Source organism: Bos indicus, chromosome 3 (genome assembly GCF_029378745.1).
Source record: "Bos indicus isolate NIAB-ARS_2022 breed Sahiwal x Tharparkar chromosome 3, NIAB-ARS_B.indTharparkar_mat_pri_1.0, whole genome shotgun sequence".
Taxonomy (NCBI): domain Eukaryota; kingdom Metazoa; phylum Chordata; class Mammalia; order Artiodactyla; family Bovidae; genus Bos; species Bos indicus.
This window is the reverse complement of record NC_091762.1, coordinates 1,485,419-1,504,708: the sequence shown is the minus strand read 5'-3', so window position 1 is coordinate 1,504,708 and position 19,290 is coordinate 1,485,419. Positions and strand designations below refer to the sequence as shown.

General features: G+C 41.7%; 1 protein-coding gene across 6 annotated transcripts in view; it reads left to right on the top strand.

Moving 5' to 3' along the window:
- Positions 1–926: 926 nt before the first annotated feature.
- The window catches only part of POU2F1 (POU class 2 homeobox 1), a 213,091-nt gene continuing 194,727 nt past the window's right edge, over positions 927–19,290 (top strand). For 2 of the 6 annotated variants that reach the window (XR_011564792.1, XM_070782363.1), the window contains exon 1: positions 930–1,778. Coding sequence is in view for 2 of the 6 variants with exons in the window: in XM_070782363.1 (XP_070638464.1) it covers positions 1,454–1,778 (325 nt within the window). In the remaining 4 variants the exon portion in view is untranslated. Of the gene's footprint in view, positions 1,779–2,957; positions 4,988–19,290 lie in introns of those variants that run through there. The other 4 variants (XM_070782364.1, XM_070782391.1, XM_070782370.1 and 1 more) reach the window with 4 other exon arrangements.

Below are 19,290 nucleotides of genomic sequence, written 5' to 3'. Positions count from 1 at the left end.
AAGAACAATGATTAAAACTTTAGGTATTAAACAATGGCTGGCTATCTCCTAGAGATCAGTTTTTTTCCTCAGTGAAGAAATTGTGCCTGCGTGCTCAGTCGTGTCCTACTCTTTGCGACTCCCTGGACTGCAGCCCAACTGGCTCCTCTGTCCATCGGGTTATCCCGGCAGGAATGGCAGGAACACCCGAGCGGGTTGCCATTTCCTCCTCACGGGTATCTTCACCACCCAGAGATGGAGCCCCAGTCTCCTTCAGTTCCTGCACTGGCCAGCGGATTCTTCACCTGAGCCATTCTGGGAAGACCAGAATTTGTAATCCTACTCAATATAAATCTTACACTCATTTTTTTCTTCTCAAGACTACCTAAAACTGATTTTTTTAAAAAACTTTTCTTTGGTAACCATGAAATATAGTAGACTTCTCTTAAGAAAAAAAAAACAAAAAACAAAAAACTGGAAAAACCGTAGAGCTTAAAAATTCGTAAAATAATTAGACCTGAGTCTTGTTCAGGAAAATCTATTACACTTACTAAAGAAATCTTAGAATATTGTGACTAGTTACAAGCAAAGATATCTACATCGGAAAAAGCATACTCTTCATATTTACCTTGAGAAGCAACAAAATAAAATTCTTGATGAAGCTACCGCTGATTTCGACATTTTTTTTTATTTACTAGGTCGTGGGTTTTCAGTTTATGTTAGGTTTCAAAAGATGTTCCTAACCAAAAGGAAGAGAAGAATGCCTATGTGTAGACCAGAGGTCGGCTATTTGTTTCCATCCGGTGAGCGGCGATCGAGGCACCTGAAAGGGCAGGGGCGGGAATTAGCGACTTAATAATTAACTCCCAGCTAACGTGGAAGCCAGCCGGGTGTTGGAAACAAGTAGAGAAGATCTGGGGCTAACTAAAAGAATCACAGGACCCTCCGCTTCGCATTGGCCCGGGTCAGGACTCTAGCATTCGCAAGGTTGAGGGCGGGGACTAATTCGGATTCAAACTTAAAGCGGGAGGCCCGCGCCAGGCTCAGCAGGTGCCTCCAGCCCGGTTCCCCGAGGCTGGTTTCCGTCCCTACCTGCCCGCAGGGCCGGAAATTACCTAGCAGGGGAGCGGCCCGTCCTTTGTTGTCGGTGTTTAAACAGTGCGGAAAGCCTTAAAAAGTGCGCACCGAAGAGGGCGCGGGCCAGTCCGCTCACCGACACTTCACGCATCTCCACCCTTTCGGCCACCGTGTCCCCTGTCCTTCTTGTAGCATGCCACTGGGGGAAGCCAGAGTAAAATCGGGAGGAGAGTAAAGCGGGAAGAGAAGGGAGGATATTAAGATGCCACAATCGCGCTCCGTACAACACTTTACACTTCACATATCAGGACGGAGCCAAGGGGAAATGGCGCAAGCGCAGACCGCCTTTTAGGCGCTTGGGGAAATTCGCGCATGTGCAGAGCCCAGACGAGAAGAAATGGAGCGAAGGAGTGACTCGCAGGTTGAGGGCGCTTTAGCTACTGAGGAGCCACAGCTGCCAGGGGGCGCGTGCGCAGAGAGCCCGGTGGAGGTGGGCCTCTTCCAGGGGGACAGCCTCGCGCGCCCCCTGGCGCGCGCCCGAGGAGAGGCGGGAGCTGGAGGGGGCGGAGAGCAGGGAGGAGGTCTGGAGGGCGGGCGGGGGGAGGGGAGCCGGAGCGAGGGAGGGTTTATCGACCGGGCGATTTTGGTTAAAATATTCAAAATGGCGGACGGAGGAGCAGCGAGTCAAGATGAGAGTTCAGCCGCGGCGGCAGCAGCAGCAGGTAATCATTACAGCATTTTACATATTCATATTCATACTCAACCCCGGCTCCCGCTGCCCCCCCCCCCGCGACTTAGCATAATTTATTAGTACTCAGGATTATTATAATTAACGGCGGGGAGATGGGGGGCCAGGGAGCACGGAGCCCCCGCCGGGCGCCGAGCGGAGGGGGAAAGAGGCTCGGAGCGCCCAGGCGGAGGGGGAAGACGAGGGGCAAAGGGGGCTGCTATCCGCCGCTCTCCTCCTGCCCCTAGCCCACCCCGCCGCGGGCTCGCCCGCCCGCCCGCCGGCACCGGCCCTCCTCCTCCGCCGGCCGCCGGCCGCCCGCCGCCTCCGCCTCCTCGCCGCCGAGCCCCAACCCGAGCGGGTCCGCGGCGGGGCCGCGGGGCCGGGGCAGAGGGAGAGGACAATAAAGACGTTTTACATATTCATAGCTGCTGGGCCGGCGGGGCGCGGCGGGGCGCGGGCGGGCGACCCGGGCCGGGCGGGCGCGGGGTGGGGGGGCGTGGAGGGCGAGATGGAGGTGGCGGCGAGCACAATGCCGGGGAGGCGGCGGGGCCGGAGTGGACCCCGGCGGCCGGACCGCCGCACGTGTCCTGCCCCCGGCGCGGGCCGGGGCGCCCCCTCCCCCGCGCTGCTGGCCGCGGGGGGCGGCCCGGGTGCGCCCGCGGACAGCGCCCGGCCCGCGCCCGCGCCCCGCCGCCGCACCAGGGTCCGAGCGGGGCCAAGCCCGCGGGTCACGGCCCCGGGCGCCCCGGCCGCGCCCCGCTCATCCCCCGAACGGTGGCCTGACCGGAGGCGGGCCTGCGCTGTAGATGGGTAGGGGTGAGCGGTCCTGGGCGCTGCGAGGGGGCCTCCGGGCGGAGGGACTAGGGAGTCCGCGCCGGCACGCGCTTCGCCCCCTTGGGGGCGGACTGGGTTGAAAGCGGCCCTCGGGGAAAGTTCCTCTCCAAGGAGCAGGTCCTCTGAGGCCGTCCCATGTGCTCCGGGCCACCGGTCAGGGGTCCCAGCGAGTCCTGGGGAAGCCCCTTGTTCCCCGGCGGCCGTGGATTCTCGGGAGAGTTGAGCCGAATGAAGGTGCCTGGCGCGGTCTGAGCTCCGGGTCCCCTGCCCCACCCTGTCTGCCCCCCGCCTCTGCGCTTGACCCAGACCCGCGGGGCCGGGGGCCCTCGGGGGCCTCGCTCCCCCTCAGGCCCCAGCGGCGCCCGGAGGCCTCCCGGGAACTCGGACGTGAAGCGCTGCCCTCCTGCCCGGCCCCAGAACCGGCTGGCTGACAAGTTGATAATATTCTCGGTTTACCCCCCACCGGTTGGGAGTTGGGTAGGGGCGGGGATCCCCCTTCCTGGGTCTCTGCCCCTGTTTTCTTGTTGGGTGCTGGGTCCTCTTATGCTCTGGTTAGCTGAACCTCTCTCATTTGAATAATGTCTAATTCGGGGAGGTTTATATTATTGAAATGGCCGCCTGGCTTTCCCCGCCTCTCATGTTTAGTAATTCAGACCTTTAATAACAGCCACTCACAGCCCAACGCCGTGTTTATATTTTACATTCGCCCCATGTGCTTTTGTGGTTCGATATGATTCTTTTTTTTTTTTTCCTTGGCAATCCACAGGGCTCTGAGATCAAACCCAGACTGGGCTGGGAGGAGAGGGAGAGAGCTAGGCCTTGGCCCCTATGTAGCAGTGGCCTAGGCCTCATGTTCTCTGCCGCTTGATTTATTTACTAATAACCAAAATGACTCCCCCTACCCCCCCCAAATAACTTCCGTACGCTTACCTCTACTCCACGGGCAGAAGAAACCCTCTTGGGCGTTAGCAACTTTCAAACAGCTTCTAGCTAAGCATCAACTCTGTCGTGTTCTGTTTTATCTTAAAAAAGACTTTCTTATGGTTTGCCATAATATTGGGCCTAAGGAAAAAAATCTATGCTTTCTTATTTTCAGAGGCGAATGAAACCTATTTTGGTTTAATAAAATAAATCACTTTGTTTTCGGGCTAGTTCACCCCTGCCCCTTGACTTCTACCCCCAAGTTAAACACTTTCAGGCTTTGTAAAGATCTTCGGTATTTGTTTTAAAAAAAAAAAAAAGCAGTAGTTTTTTTCTAGGAGTTGTAGAATAGCTAGTTATTTTAGAAGTTCCAATTAACAGCATGCTGTATTCCCCTTTCAGCCTCTTCATTCTAATTTAAAATGGAGCTGATATTAATTTTGTGCTACCACTGTTATAGACTTACTTATTTTAATTGTAGCACTCCTGAAAACAGATATGGGGTTATATTTTCTTTGAGTGTTTGTGTCAAGGTTAAATGAGTGAAAATGGAAGAATAAACTGAGGCATTGTGTCTACTCTGATCTTGAAACTTATTCCCTTCCCAAGCACACCCACCCCTCATCTTTAAGTTGTCAGAATTGATTTTATATTTTGTGTAGGCTTAGAACATTTGGTCTGTGAAAGGCAGATTAACTTTTGCTATTTAAAAGAAATAATTTTGATTTGGGGGCTTTCCCTTAGTAGAGTTGTCTTTTTAATTTTGTATAGTTCTTACCTGTTTTTTAAAAGCATGGTGTGGCTTCTCCTTGGTGTTTTTTAAACCCCTGCTAGTAGTATCGGAGAAGAGTTGTTGAACAGCGACTTGTTTAACCTTTGAAATTATGTTAATGCACTTGATGGTCAGTTGCAAGATACATATTTTGTGAGACATTAGTCTTCAGTTTAAATGGAAATAAAATTCTGGATTTGATGGGCTAAAAACAAGCCAATTTCAAATACCAGTTCTCACTTTTTTTTTTTTTCTTTTACTGCCAATAGGCAGGGCCTGAATGCAGCAGGAAAAAAGAATCTGCCGCTTTCATGAGAATGTTCAGGTGAATAACTGCTTCAGAGACCTGAAGCATGAGGTTGGATGGACAGAAAACAGTAACATGATTTCATGCCTTAAATAGCGTATGTTTTTGCACACGATTCTGAAGATGTGGTCAAACTGATGATGTCATTGGACAAAGGACAAGGTGCAGTTAATTTGATTTATTGTCCTGAGGTGAAGTGTAGCAATGAAACCTCCTCATAGGGAAACCATTTATCTCAGGACAATTTCCTTTATAGCTGCAATTTAACCACTACCGAGGCTGCAAATATTTTATCCAAGATGATAAAATGCACATTGCGTTTTACAAACAAAATTTCTTTCTTACAATTATTGTGATACAGGAAAGGGTGAGTATTGTTAACTGGCCTTATATTTTGGTTGGCTTCCCATGCTGTTGTAAAAATTCATTTCCTAAAATTCTCAATTGGGGACCGTGGTTTTAAATAAGTATAATCATAGAAATGATCTATAAGTATGCCTGTTTTAGATAGGTTTTTTATAATCCCCCAAACTCTAGTAAGAAGCTATATTTCTTGATATAATTTCTTCAGAGCATCGCTCAGGATAAAGGAGATATCATATTTGGCTTAGAACCTGTTAAAGTGAGTAGAGTGAACTTGAAGAGGATGAGGGTTGTATATTGTTAGGTTGAAATTATAGTGTTTAAGGTAAAATACTTAACAGGAAAGCATGTGCTTTGCAAACAGTTTTTTTTTTTTTTAATTTCAGAATTCTTTTTGGATTGTCTTAATTTAGTCTGGACAAGTTTGTGCATTTTATTTTGATTGATTAGTGATTTTTAAAATTGTTTCACTGTGAGGTATGAATGCACAAATGATTTTTGACCTATTAAATTTTCCTGTCAGACATTTTCCATCTTATTTTTAACTAGTTTATCTTAAAGTGATGATTAAAATATCCTGGGAATGTAGTGGAGTTGTTGTGATTGATTCCTCTGTCGGTGTGAGAGGAGAGTCATCGAGTATTTTAGGGTTAGGGTTAGGGTGAGGCCTGCATGAGTTTATGGCCTGCTTCTCTCCTTTTGCATCTGTCAGGTGGCTTCCCACAAGTTTTCGGAAAAGCCATTGTGACTTCCTTCTTTCTTGCCCCGTCTAGTAATTATAATGGTACTTTTGAACTTAGGTCTTGAAAACTTATGTGACAGCTGACCAAATATTTTAATTTCTAAGAGGACTGTTCTTCCAAGGCATTACTGTTCAAGTCATTTTTAACCTTGACCCCCAAACTAATTTCCAGTTCCTTTCATTTTGACATTGTCAAAAATCCCAGTCGTCAAGGAAGAAACAGTGACTATTATTCCAGGTTGAGTGGTACAGTATTCTGGCATATTTTAGATTTATTACTCTCTGCTTTGATAAGCAATATAAAGAAGAAATAAAATGTGTCTCATTACTGCATAGGTTGAAGTAATTGTTAATCTGTTATTCATGTGCTCAGTGGATCTTGGAATAAGTTTACGGTTCAGAATGTTAAATTGCTCTTATAAAGTCACCAGAGATGTTTAAAGGAGCCTTGTATATCTTAAGCAGGTGGTTCTAAAATGACATAACTGGAAATTTGAATGTTGCCTTTCACAAGTATTTTCCATTAAGAATGAAACAGTTTCTTGAATTTGTATTGCTTGATCTTGAGTTTAGGTGTGTGGGTTTGTATGTTTAAGTTGTGTTTTTAAAATTGGTCTCTCACTTTCATGAACGTCTGTCCCTTTGTACTAGGAAGACTATAATGTAGTAGTGATTCCCTTAATGTTATCAGTTATTTTTTTAACGTTGAAAGCTGACAGCTTTAGTCTTCTTTCAAGCCCTATTAAAATTAATTTTCTTTTAAAATACTGGTATGTGACTGTCAGTGTTGGTTCAGTTACAGTTTTTGTAATTAGTAAAGACTTACTAGGAAGCCTAATTTTAAGCAGGAATGTGTTTTCCTAGTGGAAATGATTTTGTTTGGGAATATTCAAACAATTATTGTTTACAGAACAGAGCAAATCACAGGCAAAACATGTCCCTTTTCTGTCACCCGTGTTTCTGTTGTCTCCTTTAATGTTAAATGCCTGAGCAAACATGTTTATTACTTATTTCTTCAAGGAAATCTAATATTAGGCATGAGAGTGTAGATTTGATTGTTACACATTTGCCTTATCTGAGTTTCTGTATCCCTCCTGAATGAGTTCTTTCCTCGTTTTCCTCTTTATAGGAAACTCTTCGGACCAGAATTTTGCTTAATTCTTATCTTGATTGTGTTGCTTAAAAATGTCTTTTTGAGTGGAATCAATATTGAAAGGTGTAATACTTATGGTTCACAGATTACTTATCCATCTTCTTTTGCCAAATAGTTTTGCACATTGTTGGTGTTTTGTATAGATAGTTGGATACCTTAGATTTATATTTCTTCTTAGGAATTAATTGATTTTATTTTGTACTGAAATACTTCTAACTGTGCTCTAAACTGGCAATGAGCCCTTATAAACTCTTTTAGCAGTAATAGCAATGGAAACAAAAATAGCGTGAGTGGAGCCAGTGCTTGACTTACTGATCCATGTACAGTATGTTTAGAATTTGGAATATGAGAACTGTCTTGAGTTTCAGAACCTCTGATTTGAGGAAGTTCTTTATGTATAATACACGTAGTTTTTACTGTGGGATATTAATTTACTGAGCATTGATAAGATATCTTATTTGTATTTAGTGACTGATAAAATGCTTTTGTTTTTAAATTTTTTTTCCCAGTTAAGCAAGTACTCAAGTTTTCAGTGCTGTCTAGATTTTATAGACAGACGTAGCAATCAGCAAAAGAAGAATCAGCAAACCTCTAGGTTTATCAGATTCTTTTTTTTTTTTTTTAAGTACTATACAGGAAACTAGATACTCATCCAGAAGAGGATACGTAATAATTAATTTTTAGAGTGACAGTGTGAAGCACAAAACTTGGCTCACTGTGAGTGTTGGTAGTAGCTTTACTCAGCCTGTGATATTGAAAGTCATTGCAAGTACAGTTTAATTTGTCACTTGTTCTGTTTCATAATTCTCTGTGTAATTTTATTGGTTTTTATGTTGGAATCATAGCTCTAGCATGTAAAGTTAATCATTAAATCAGTAAAATAATAAAAATTATGATAGACCTTTTTTTTTTTTGGACTGGTGAGCCTTTGTTTACAACAGAAGATGCAAACAGGAATGGCTAGGAAGTGAACATTATGTTGTGTATGTTAAACAGCTCAATTATTTTTAACATGTGGTCACCTCAAGTTGTACTGACTAGCTTTGTAATCTGCAGAATGAATATATATTTTAGAGAAAAGTGACTTAACTATTTTCTTGCTTTAGTATATTTTTAAAATAGTCTGCTTAGTGTTAAAAATGCTTTTTTTTTTTTTTTTGCTGATTAATGCTGCAGTAGGCAAGTATATTTTAATCAATCTTTTAAAAATAATTATTTAAACATTTCTAAGCTTACAAAAATATATATGCTGCTTTTTACCTGGTCCCTATGCCACTTGTCTTTGAGGCTAACAAGGGAATATAAGACTCTGCTGTGGAGTTTATACTTAGCATGGAATATTTTAAAGCAGTGTGTCGACCGTCAACCCTCTATATTGGTGAGTTTGTTATCTGTTAATTCAGCCAACTACAGATTGAAAATAATGGAAAATATTCCAGCAAGTTCCAAAAAGCAGAACTTAAATTTGTTGCATCCTGGCAACTATTTACTTAGCATTTACATTGTATTAGGTACTGTAAGTAAGCTAAAGATGATTTAAAGTATATGAGGATGTGCATAAGTTACATGCAAATGTTGCGCACCCCTGGGTTTTGGTATCTGTGGAGATTCTGGAACCAATCACCTGTGGATAGCAGGGGATGGTTGTAGTTACATATTAAAATATATAATAGATAATAATGATCAGAGTAGAGATCAGGTCTGTCCAAGTTTGTAGGAACCAAAACATCCTAGAATGGTTAAAGCTGGAAGGTAATTTAGGTACAGTCTATCTTAAAACCTTTACCAGTGAGACAGTATTCTCACTGAGGGTGGTGGTTTAGTGACTTGCCCACAGTCTCTTAACTATTGAGTAAAGAAGACTTTTAGTCTTCTCCTCCCCCTGCCCCATCTCTCCCTCTACCACATTGCTGCTAGTCAGAGAAGACTTTTAGTAGGAGGTTAGATTTTTAAGCCACATTTAAAAGGGTGAAAAGAATTTAGAGGAATGGGAAGACAGGGAAGATACTGCAGGGGAGATTGTGTTCAAGATGTAAAGCATAAGGTTACTCTGTGTGCAGGGAGGCTGTTAGAGGTTTTTGAAGTAAGGAATTCTGTGATAAAAGCAGCATTCTGGGATTAACATGGTGGTGTGCAGGACCTTTTGAAATAGGAAGGGAGGGATTTGGGTCCATGGAAACCAGTATATAAAAGTCAGGGTATGTGGGTTTTGACTAATTAAGCTATGGAGATTGTTGTGTAGTTGCTAAGTCGTGTCTGACTCTTCTGCGACCCCATGGACTATAGCTCACCAAGCTTCTCTGTTCATGGGGTTTCCCAGGCAAGAATACTGGAGTGGGTTGCCATTTCCTTCTCCAGGAGATCCTCCCCACCCAGGGATTGAACCTGGGTCTCCTGCATTGGCAGGCAGATTGTTTACTGCTGAGCCACCAGGGAGATACAAACATTATATAATAAGACAATTACCGTACGTCAAAAGGCTTTCAGTCTAATAGTGATGTAATGAAAATAGATAATTCATAGGATGTTGAGAATGTTCAGTTACTGTGCACAGAATAAGGACCTTTGGGAGAAATTCTTGCCGGTCTCTACAGTAAGAACTTTTTTATTTCTGACCAATGATTTTGTTTTTAGTCTTTGGGACACTGAACTAATTGACTTTATTTCCTTTTCAAATCAAACTACACTGTTTAGACCACGTTATCAACCTGAAAACTTAGATAAGCAATTATAGCATCCATTTTTCTTAGCCTCATTCCCAGATCCATGTTAGGTCCTTACCTTTTGTTTTGCATTTCTTTTATTGCTTCCACCTTTAAACTCTTGTTATTTTGTGTTTTATGTGGTCTATCTTATATCCTTTGTGGAGCAAAGCAGGTATAGATAAAATTACCAGTAATCATAGCATAATGATTCTGTCTGTATTTTTATAGTACCTTAACATTTATGGTGGTACTCTTATTTTCGTTAACTTGTTTGCTCCTTTCAGGCAAAAATTATTACACCCATTTTACAGTTGAGTAAAATAAAACTTAGTTTAAATGACTCTCCCGAGGTCATGTGCTTAATCAGCACTCAGTGTGTTTGGGGGCTGGCGGGACTTCTAGGTTGGCTGTTACTGAGGCCGCACACTGCAAAGTGGTAGAAGGCAGGCTGGGATTCTTTTCTGGAGAGCTCTGCGTGTCAGGCGTTGATGGTGTAGGAGTTTGGATTCCACTTGCTTGGCAGTAGGAGTCATTGAATTTTTTTGTTCTGTACTGAGCCATAATCAAAGTTCTTAATTTAAAGTGTTTAAAAGCAGGTAATTAGAGTCAAAGGGATACCAGGGTTTTGAGCTTAGAGTATCAAAAGCAGTGCTGTGAACAGAAGTAGGGAAGTTGGAAGAGAGAGCCATTTGGGGGACTAGGCAATGAATTCAATTTTAGACATGTTATTTGAGACATGATTGGGTGGTTTTCATGGGGTTACACGTTTATTGTGAAAATCAACAAAGTGTTACAGAGTTAAATTGTGTGTGTGTGTGTGTGTGTGTCTTGCCCAATCGTGTCCAACCCTTGTGACCCCATGAACTGGGGCTCCTCTGTCCGTGGGATTTCCAGGGAAGAAGACTGGAGTGGGTTGTCATTTTCTTCTCCAGGGATATCTTCCTGATCAAAGGATCGAACCCTCGTCTCCCACATTTCAGGCAGACTCTTTACTATCTGAGCCACCAGGGAACTCATACTAATAATAGGATGTGAGGTTTATGTTCATGCCACTGTGTGTGGACTGAGTATTACATCTCAACACGGTAAATTCTAGGCATCTCATTTTGCCTTTGCCACTGGCTTCTGTAGTGGTTTCAATAATAAGATGGTGATAATACCAGTGTTACAGGGATGCTGTGGGGAATTACAAATTGGTAGCAGAAGCATTTTTAAAGTTCTGTAATAGTTTTTCTTCCATGAGCACAAGAGTAAATTTAGCAGTTATTATTATTTGTGCTGCTGTAGAGAGGGAGCTTTTAAATTGATTCTGTGGGACACCATACTTCAGGTTGTACATTCCCATGTGTAACCTGCATCTTGGAAGAAGGAGGTACTCCCCTAATACTCTTTCAGAAGCTATATAGTGAGGTATTATTGCATTGTAGCAAACATAAACTTGTCCTTGATTTCAAGGCATTCTGTTATCTCGCCCCTACCCCTGCCTATACATTCTTATCTTTTACTACTTCCTTAAAGAGCATGACTCAATAATTCCAATAGAAAGTACCCTTTATAGTCAGTTCAGTCGCTCAGTCCTGTCTGACTCTTTGCAACCGCATGGACTGCAGCACGCCAGGCTTCCCTGTCCATCACCAACTCCTAGAGCTTGCTCAAACTCATGCCCATCGCCCTCTATGTCTCTTTATAGGCCCACCACAAACAGTGTTTCTTTTAACAGGTTTTAATTTTTTAAAAAATCACCTTAAAACTTTGTCTTGAAGAGCTATTCTGGGAAGGTGGCTTTATTTATTTTGAAGTGTGGACTCTCCTCTCGCCGTCACAGTTCCGTCACATGTCCTGAAAGTAGGCCCGCTGTCTTGGTCAGTCTTGTATCTGGGATACTCTTGAGAACTTTTGCTCACGGGCTCACAGCGCCCCCTCCCTCGGAATGTTGTGGTGTGTTCGTGGTACAGTGAAAGCAGCATGGAAGGTTGGGAGACCTGGGCTCTCCATCTCTAACTAGCTTTGTGACTGGGACAAGTTACTTCACCACTGGTTTTTTTTTTTTTTTTTCTTTATTTGCGTGTGTAAACGTTTTCAAACAAAAGGCCATTGGAATCATTTTCAAAATGAATTTTAGACAGAAGCTTAATGTTAAAAAGTAAGAGTGGAGCTCTTCTGATTGAGGAAGGCGCAGGGGCAGGGAAAACATCTCCCTTTGCTCCCCACAGTGACCCTGTAGACCCCTTCATAGGCTCTTAGAACCTGCTGGTGCACTGTTTGAAACTGGTTACCCTTATTTATCATACAGGCCTGTCTATTTGTTATTCTGTCTCTACGTCTGTGCTTCTGTCCTACTTTGTCTGAACTCAGCACTTTATTTGTATTCATTTAGCTAATTTAGCACTTCATTATACACAGTCTTATTTTCTTCACTAATTGAGTTTTATAAGTAAATCTTGTCTCTTCCTAAGAGCCTTGAGAGAGGGAACACGCTGCTAGAGATAGAGTCGACAGTTAGCAAATGATGCTTGATTGATTAAATTAGAGGTTCTCAATATTTTGCAATACTTTGATCACCTGATGTGAAGAACCCCGATGCTGGGAAAGATTGAAGGCAGGAGGAGAAGGGGATGAGAGAGGATAAGATGGTTGGATGGCATCACTGACTGGATGGATAGCAGTTTGAGCAAGCTCCAGGAGTTGGTGATAGACAGGAAAGCCTGGTGTGCTGCAGTCCCTGGGGTCGAAAAGAGTCAGACACGACTGAGTGACTGAACTGAGTCTTTGCTGGGATAAGACTTGCCCGTGGAACTTTTTCAGCATGCAGAGGCCCAGACCTTACCTTCCAAGTTTCTAATAAAGTAGAGGTCTGGCAAGTCATAGTTTTTAAAAGTTTGTAAAAAATAATTCAGTTACTTTGAATTTGTTGCATTTCAAGATTATTGCTTAGAATATTTTGAATTGTGGTTCTCAGTGGACCGTGAAGTCTTCATAGTGAAAAGACAGAGAACTAGGAAGCTTGGATCCTTCCTCTGTTTGTAGCACTATCCGGCTTTATGCTATTGAACAAATCTCTTAACTTTTCTGGCCCATAGGGTTCTAAATTGACGAATTGTGTTTTATTTTCATATTTTGTTTTTCTTTTTAAGCTGTGGAATTCTTCAAAAGCATCTTTTTTGGTGAAGACCAGTAGACACAACAGATACTTTGGCTTTCATCTGAATACCATTTTAATAAACATACAAAGAATATAGAACATGGTAGGTTCGATCCTATCTCGGCAGTAGAGCTAAAATATATGGGGAGTCTGAAAATGTAATATTTAGATTTTAAACTTGAAACCTCTTTCTAGAATGTGAATGAATGAATAAGGACAGTAAGCTTATCAGGAACTGTAATAATTCTTGTGAACATAAAGTGGATTATAATTAACCAATCAGACTGGTCCTTCTGCATTCATTTAATTCAGTAAATATAGAGTTTTCTTCTGTTCCTTGCCATGCACACCACACTGGAGAAAGAGTAGTGAATAAGACACAGACTGCCCCTGTCCTCTGAAATCTTATAGTCTGTTGGGCAAGTCATACATTAAATAACACGGTTTATAGTTAATTGAGTAAAATACGGGAGATTCAGAATACTCTGAATAAGATAAGGACACCTAATCAGAATGAGAGGATTTAGGAAGGGCTTCCTGAGGAAGCAGTGTTTACACTTGAGACCTGAAGGGTGACTGCAAGTTATCAGTTCAAGTCTGGGAGTAGGAAGTGGGGTTGAAAATGTTATAAGCAAAGGAAGCAATATATATGTGATTTTTGAAACCAGTGCTGGTTACTAAGCTTCACGTGCATTTTCCCGTTAGTCTTCACAGTGACCCCACGAAGCGTGTTTTTCGTCATTCATCCTCGTCATCTTTCAGCTAAGAAAGCTGCAAAGAGGCTAAGTGGTACACCTAGGTCTCTGACCTTTTGGATGTAATTAAGAGCATTATTATGCTCTTAACCATTAATTTCTGCTTCCAGTCAAATTGAATGATGAACTGTTTAGCAGTTATTATTTTTGAGTTTATCCTTAGTGCTCTTATGCAGTTCCCGGTTCCAGATTGTGTGGTCTAGAATCAGTGGTGCATTTATCTCTATCTTGCAGTTTGGGGAGATGGACAGTTGATCAGCAGATCTAATGTTAACCTAGCTTTCAGGCATCTCCAGTTGTTGATTATAAAAATATTCTGAAGCTGGCTGTATGTAGATTGTTGATTCTGGTGATCCATAAAGCTTGAACACTTTGAAATTATACTTTAAAACTGAAGCTACTTGCAGATGTTAACATCCAGATAATTTTCATTTGGGGCATCATTTATATTCTTCTGTTGGCTAGATTAGGAAATCAGGACATGTATTTAAAATATTTGAGTGTTTCGCCAGTGAGTTGTGACTTAAAATTGATATGCTGGCAAGTGCCGGGAATTTGTTTATCACTCCCCTTCCCCCAGCAAGCTGTAACTGAGCCAGCTTTCAGTTGAAGAAACATGACAGTTGCTTATTTTTTCTGATGAGAAGTCAGTCATTTAATGGTATTGATATTCCCTATCATGTATAGCATGTTTAATCCTTCCCCATATCACCCTGTTCATTGTTACAGTGTTTGTGTGTGAAACATTTTTTCTTCACACTGCATAGTCATTGCCCTCTATGTGCTGCTTCGTGCAGTCAGCCAGGAAGGCTGTTTTAGCAGACTGTAGTATATATTAATTCATATGTCAATCACTGTTACCTAGAAAAGAATTGGTGAAAATCCTCTGGTGTCACGAGAGACATAGTAAACATCACTAAAGCCTGAGAAGACAAATTAACAATTTTATGAGGGTTACTGGAAGAAATCATGGTGTGACTTCAGAGAATTAGAGTGTAGTGTCAGCACCATCGCCAGTTCTTGGTACCGGAATCACGTCTGAATAGTGCTGTCCTGCTGTAAGACCCAGGTGGTGCTGGGTCAGCGCCTGAGCCCTTCCCTGGAATGTTCTCATGTGTGCGCGCCTCCACTCGCATACCTCAGGTGTGCCAGCCCCCCTCGTGTATGTGTGGCTGCTGTTTAGTTGCTAAGTTGAATCCAATTCTTTTGCAGTCCTGGGGACTGTAGCCCGCCAGGGTCCTCTGTCCGAGGGATTTGCCACTTAAGAATATAGGAGTGGTTTGCCGTTTCCTTCCCTACTTATATGTGTGTACATAATTCAAAAAGTCGGTGTACATCCTGCTTTTTTTTTTTTCTTGTAAACATGTCATCATATTTTAGGTTTACCCAGGTAAATAAACCTTTTTATTTGTTAAGTACAACCTCTGGGTAATTTCAGGGCTTCTCTGATATCTCAGATGGTAAAGAATCCGCCTGCCATGCGGGAGACCTGGGTTTGATCCCTGGGTTGGGAAGTTCCCCTGGAGAAGGAAATGGCAACCTACTCCAGTATTCTTGCCTGGAGAATCCCATGGACAGAAAAGTCTGATAGGTTGTAGTTCATGGGGTCACAAAGAGTTGGACACAACCGAGTGACTGAACTGAACTGAGCAGCTAAGCACAGGGTAAGTTCGAGGCTAACTCCCCCCACCCTTTTTTTTTTTAAAGATCTTTGAATTTCATTTAGTTAAATAACTTCTAGTGGCATAAATAACAAACAATAAACTGATTGTTGAATTGTTATTCAGGGTAGCTGTAACTGATCAAGGGTGAGTGATCTTAGGTTAATCAGAGAGACCCAGTGAAGTCAGTAGCGGGGCAATTTTCACCTTGTCTTATGAGACTGGAAAATATTGACATGTCTGCAGCTTTCAGTTCTTCAAAAACTCACCTAACCTGCCCTTTTACCTAGTAATTTTTTTTTTTACAAATATCCTTCCACACCTTACCTAATCCTTTTTAATGGTTGTATTTTATTGTATTGATGCATCAGCTTATTTACTTGTTTCTTTTGGATGTATGTTAAATTTTTTCCGTAATTATAAGCATCCATCTACAGTGCTTTTTTTTTTTTAAGATAAATTCTTAGGAATAGAATTATAGCCTTTAAAAATATGTTAAAAATTTTTGTGTGTGTTGTCAGATTGCTCTTGAGAGAGGTACCATTCTGTGTTTTTATCTATAGTACATATTTTATCTATAGTATTTAATAGTATCAGTTTCCCCACAGTGTCTTTTTAAACTTTTGGATGTACTGATAGATGAAACATTGTTTTAATTTTCATATTTTTGCTGTAAGTCAAACATTTTATTACATTTTAACTTCTTTTTCTGTATATTTTTCAAATATAATGTAAAACAGTGAGTTGTTACTCTTGTTGCTGTAGTTCTGACCCTTTCATGAAGATTTATAACTTCTTAAATATTTTCTTCTCATGAGTACCCCCCTCACTACACACACAATGAACTCCTGTACCTCTTTTGAATAGCATAAGTTTAGGGATGAGAGGAGAGCGGGGGTCATGCCTTGGCAAGACTTAAGCTTTCTTCCTCAGCCTCCCTAGTATCCCCCATGACATGAGTTAGTATATTTCCCTGTTTCTATAGATCCTATCCTGGCATCTTAGTTGCCACCTTTAATTATCGGTTAACTTGTTCCTCTGTTTTGTAATAACTTAACTCTGTACTCTTAGGGGCTTTTTACCCCAGGCATGTAGCAGGTGCGTTGTTGCTGTTCAGTTTGTCTGACTCCTTGTGACCCCATGGAGTGCAGCATGCTCGGCTCCTCTGCTGTTCACTGTCTCCTGGCATTTGCTTCAGTTCATGTGAATCAGTGTTTCGATTGAGCCATGCCTTGTGCTGCACAAAAATGTTTCTTTTAGTAGAGGGGAATTAGAGTGAGCCTAATTTTTTACTCTGCCTGTTCTGAAGAAATTTTGATTTTTAATCAACTGTTTAGGATGAAGAAGAATTGGAAAGAAATTCAAGTTGGAAAGTCTAGGAATTTACTCCCATCTCATCCTCTGCCACCGCCTTCTCCTTTTGCCCTCAATCTTTCCCATCATCAGGGTCTTTTCCAATGAGTCAGGTGGCCAAAGTATTGGAGCTTCAGCATCAGTCCTTCCAATGAATATTCAGGGTCAATTTCCTTTAGGATCGACTGTTTTAACACATGTTTGCTATGTATTTGGTGCTCAACAAATATTTATTGAATAAACTTTTTTTTTTTTTGATTCTCAGATTTTCATCTAGCAATGTATCTCTGATAGCAGAAGAGAATGAACTTGTATCCTGAGAGGGCCTGGGGCTATATCACACAAAGGAAAAAACTGTGGTGGCCTCTAATAGTTTAAAATTTTCATCTATGAATATTTTCTTTCATAATATGTTGATAATATGTTTTATATATCAAATATTTTAAATTATTCAATTTTTGAGTAAAATTTACTTTCTAGGAAGAGAAGCATATCTATGGTTTTGAGTACTCTGCCTGAGATCCTTGCCAAATCAGTCTCCTTACCAAGGAAGAGTATGAAGTGAAAAGAGCTTCAATTCTGGAACCAAACAGATGTGGGTTTGAATTCTGGCTTTGCCACCTCCTGGCTGTGGGTCAGTGGGCTGGTGGGCTAGTTATTCAGCCTCCTTGTAGTACTTTATAGATTTATCTGTTTAACAAGTTTATTCACAGCAGATATTTGAATGCCTGCAGTTTGTGGCATTGTGCTGTTTGCCAGGTTTGTAATCATAATAATCATGTGTTTGCCTTCATGGAGCATCAGGTGTGTCTAGGTTCTCTTCCTTGTGACTGTTGACCCTCCTTCCCCTGGATCTGTTGCTAATTTCTCGTCCACTTAGGAGTGATTCAGCAACAACCAAGTCTTATTTATGTGGAATCAACTGGTGTGCAGACTAACTATGGTTTAAAAGAAACAGTGCATTTTTGAAAGAATACGAAATGACCAGCAAAAGCATCTGCATATATTCTGTGTGCTCTCTCATTGACCCCTGCCTGGTAACCTTAAGTTCTACATGTATGTACCCGCTTGGTAGTCATATCCTTTATTGGCAACCATCTGTTAGCTGTTCATTCATAAAGAGGGGATAGTTGCAGGTCAGCTGTGGCACTGTGGTCCTGGAGAGCAGGGCCATGCCTTGCACTGCACAAAAACGTTTCTTTTAGTAGAGGGGAATTAGGGTGAGCCTAATTTTTTACTCTGCCTATTCTGAAGAAATTTTGATTTTTAATCAGATGTTTAGGATGAAGAAGAATTGAAAAGAAGTTCAAGTTGGAAAGTCTAGGAATTTATTTACTCCCTATGAACTTGTCCCACGTGGTGCTAGTGGTAAAGAACCTGCCTGCGAATGCAGGTTATATGTAAGAGACGCTGGTTCGATCCCTGGGTGGGGAAGATCCCCCGGAGAAACAAATGGCAATCCACTCCAGTACTGTTGCCTGGAGAATCCCATGGAGGGAGGAGCCTGATGGGCTACAGTCCATGGGGTTGCACAAAGTCAGACACAACTGAAGCAACTTAGCACACAGCATGAACTTGGTACTGACAGGACCTAAAATCATTCCAGTGCTAGACTGAGCTGGGATCTAACCTCCCAGCAAGCTTGGTGTTTTCTGGGTGTGAGGAACAGGGAATTTCAGGAAGCTGATGATGGGAGGAGGGTAATTTAACTTCTGAATGGAAATGGCTCAACAATATTATGTGTGAACCCTGATTGACATACAGCAGTGATATCATTGTAGAGTCACTTGGTGGCTAGGAAAGATGACAGTGACCTTGAAGAAGGAGGCTGCCTAGCAAACTCACGATCATGCATCTTGTGGAGTTTAAACACCTGCCTACATTATGCCAAGTAATTGGAAAGCTGAGGGGTCAGTAGACTCAGATTGTTGCAATGCATAGGGTTTTTCCTCGTATTTGGGGGTAGGGAGAAGAGCTCAGATAAGACACGGGTTATAATAACAGTCCGTTTGTTTTTCCCTTTTGGTCATTTTTATTGAATAATTTTTATGTTTTCTTTGTCAATTATGACTTTTGTTTTTACTATTTTGAGCCATACCTGTGAAATAATATTTCTAAATATTATAAGTAACTTTAGATTTACAATAAGTTCAAGTTTACACAAAGCCATTTTTAACTACCATTGTTCTAATTTGTATAAATAAAAAAAATTAAAAAAATTATTGGCGATATTCTCTGATCTTTCTTCTGCTCCCCTTCTTAATTTCCCTTTTCTGATTTCCCCAGTTAACTGAGCATTGTCTGGTTTTTATTTTTTTAAATCTGTGTATCATACTCTTGAAATCCTTCCACTCCCTTGACTTCTCATGTGATTTTGTTTTCTGTTGCACTAAATTTAAAAACATTTTCCATATGATGCATTACTGCAAACTTCATCCATTTGTTGCTTTTTTGTTCACCGCAAAATTTAAGGTGGTTTGTAGAGGTTTATGAACTGTAGCAAGAAATGTAAAATAAAAATATAAAATAAAAATTCTAATATAAAAATCTAATATTTGCTTTCACATATTTCTCTAAGCTTCATTGTAGACGGTGCAGAAAAAACCTCAATCTATGTTCATAATATTTGAAAGCAAACAAACTTGTGGTTTAAAAAAGTGGAGTTTCTGACAATTAAGATCAGAAGGAAGTTGCTCCTCACAGGCCTTGTAGATAGGACCCCATGTAATAAAATGAGCAGTGGCCTCACAGCAGTCCTACTGTGCATGCACCAAGGAACTTCCCAAGGCCCCGCTA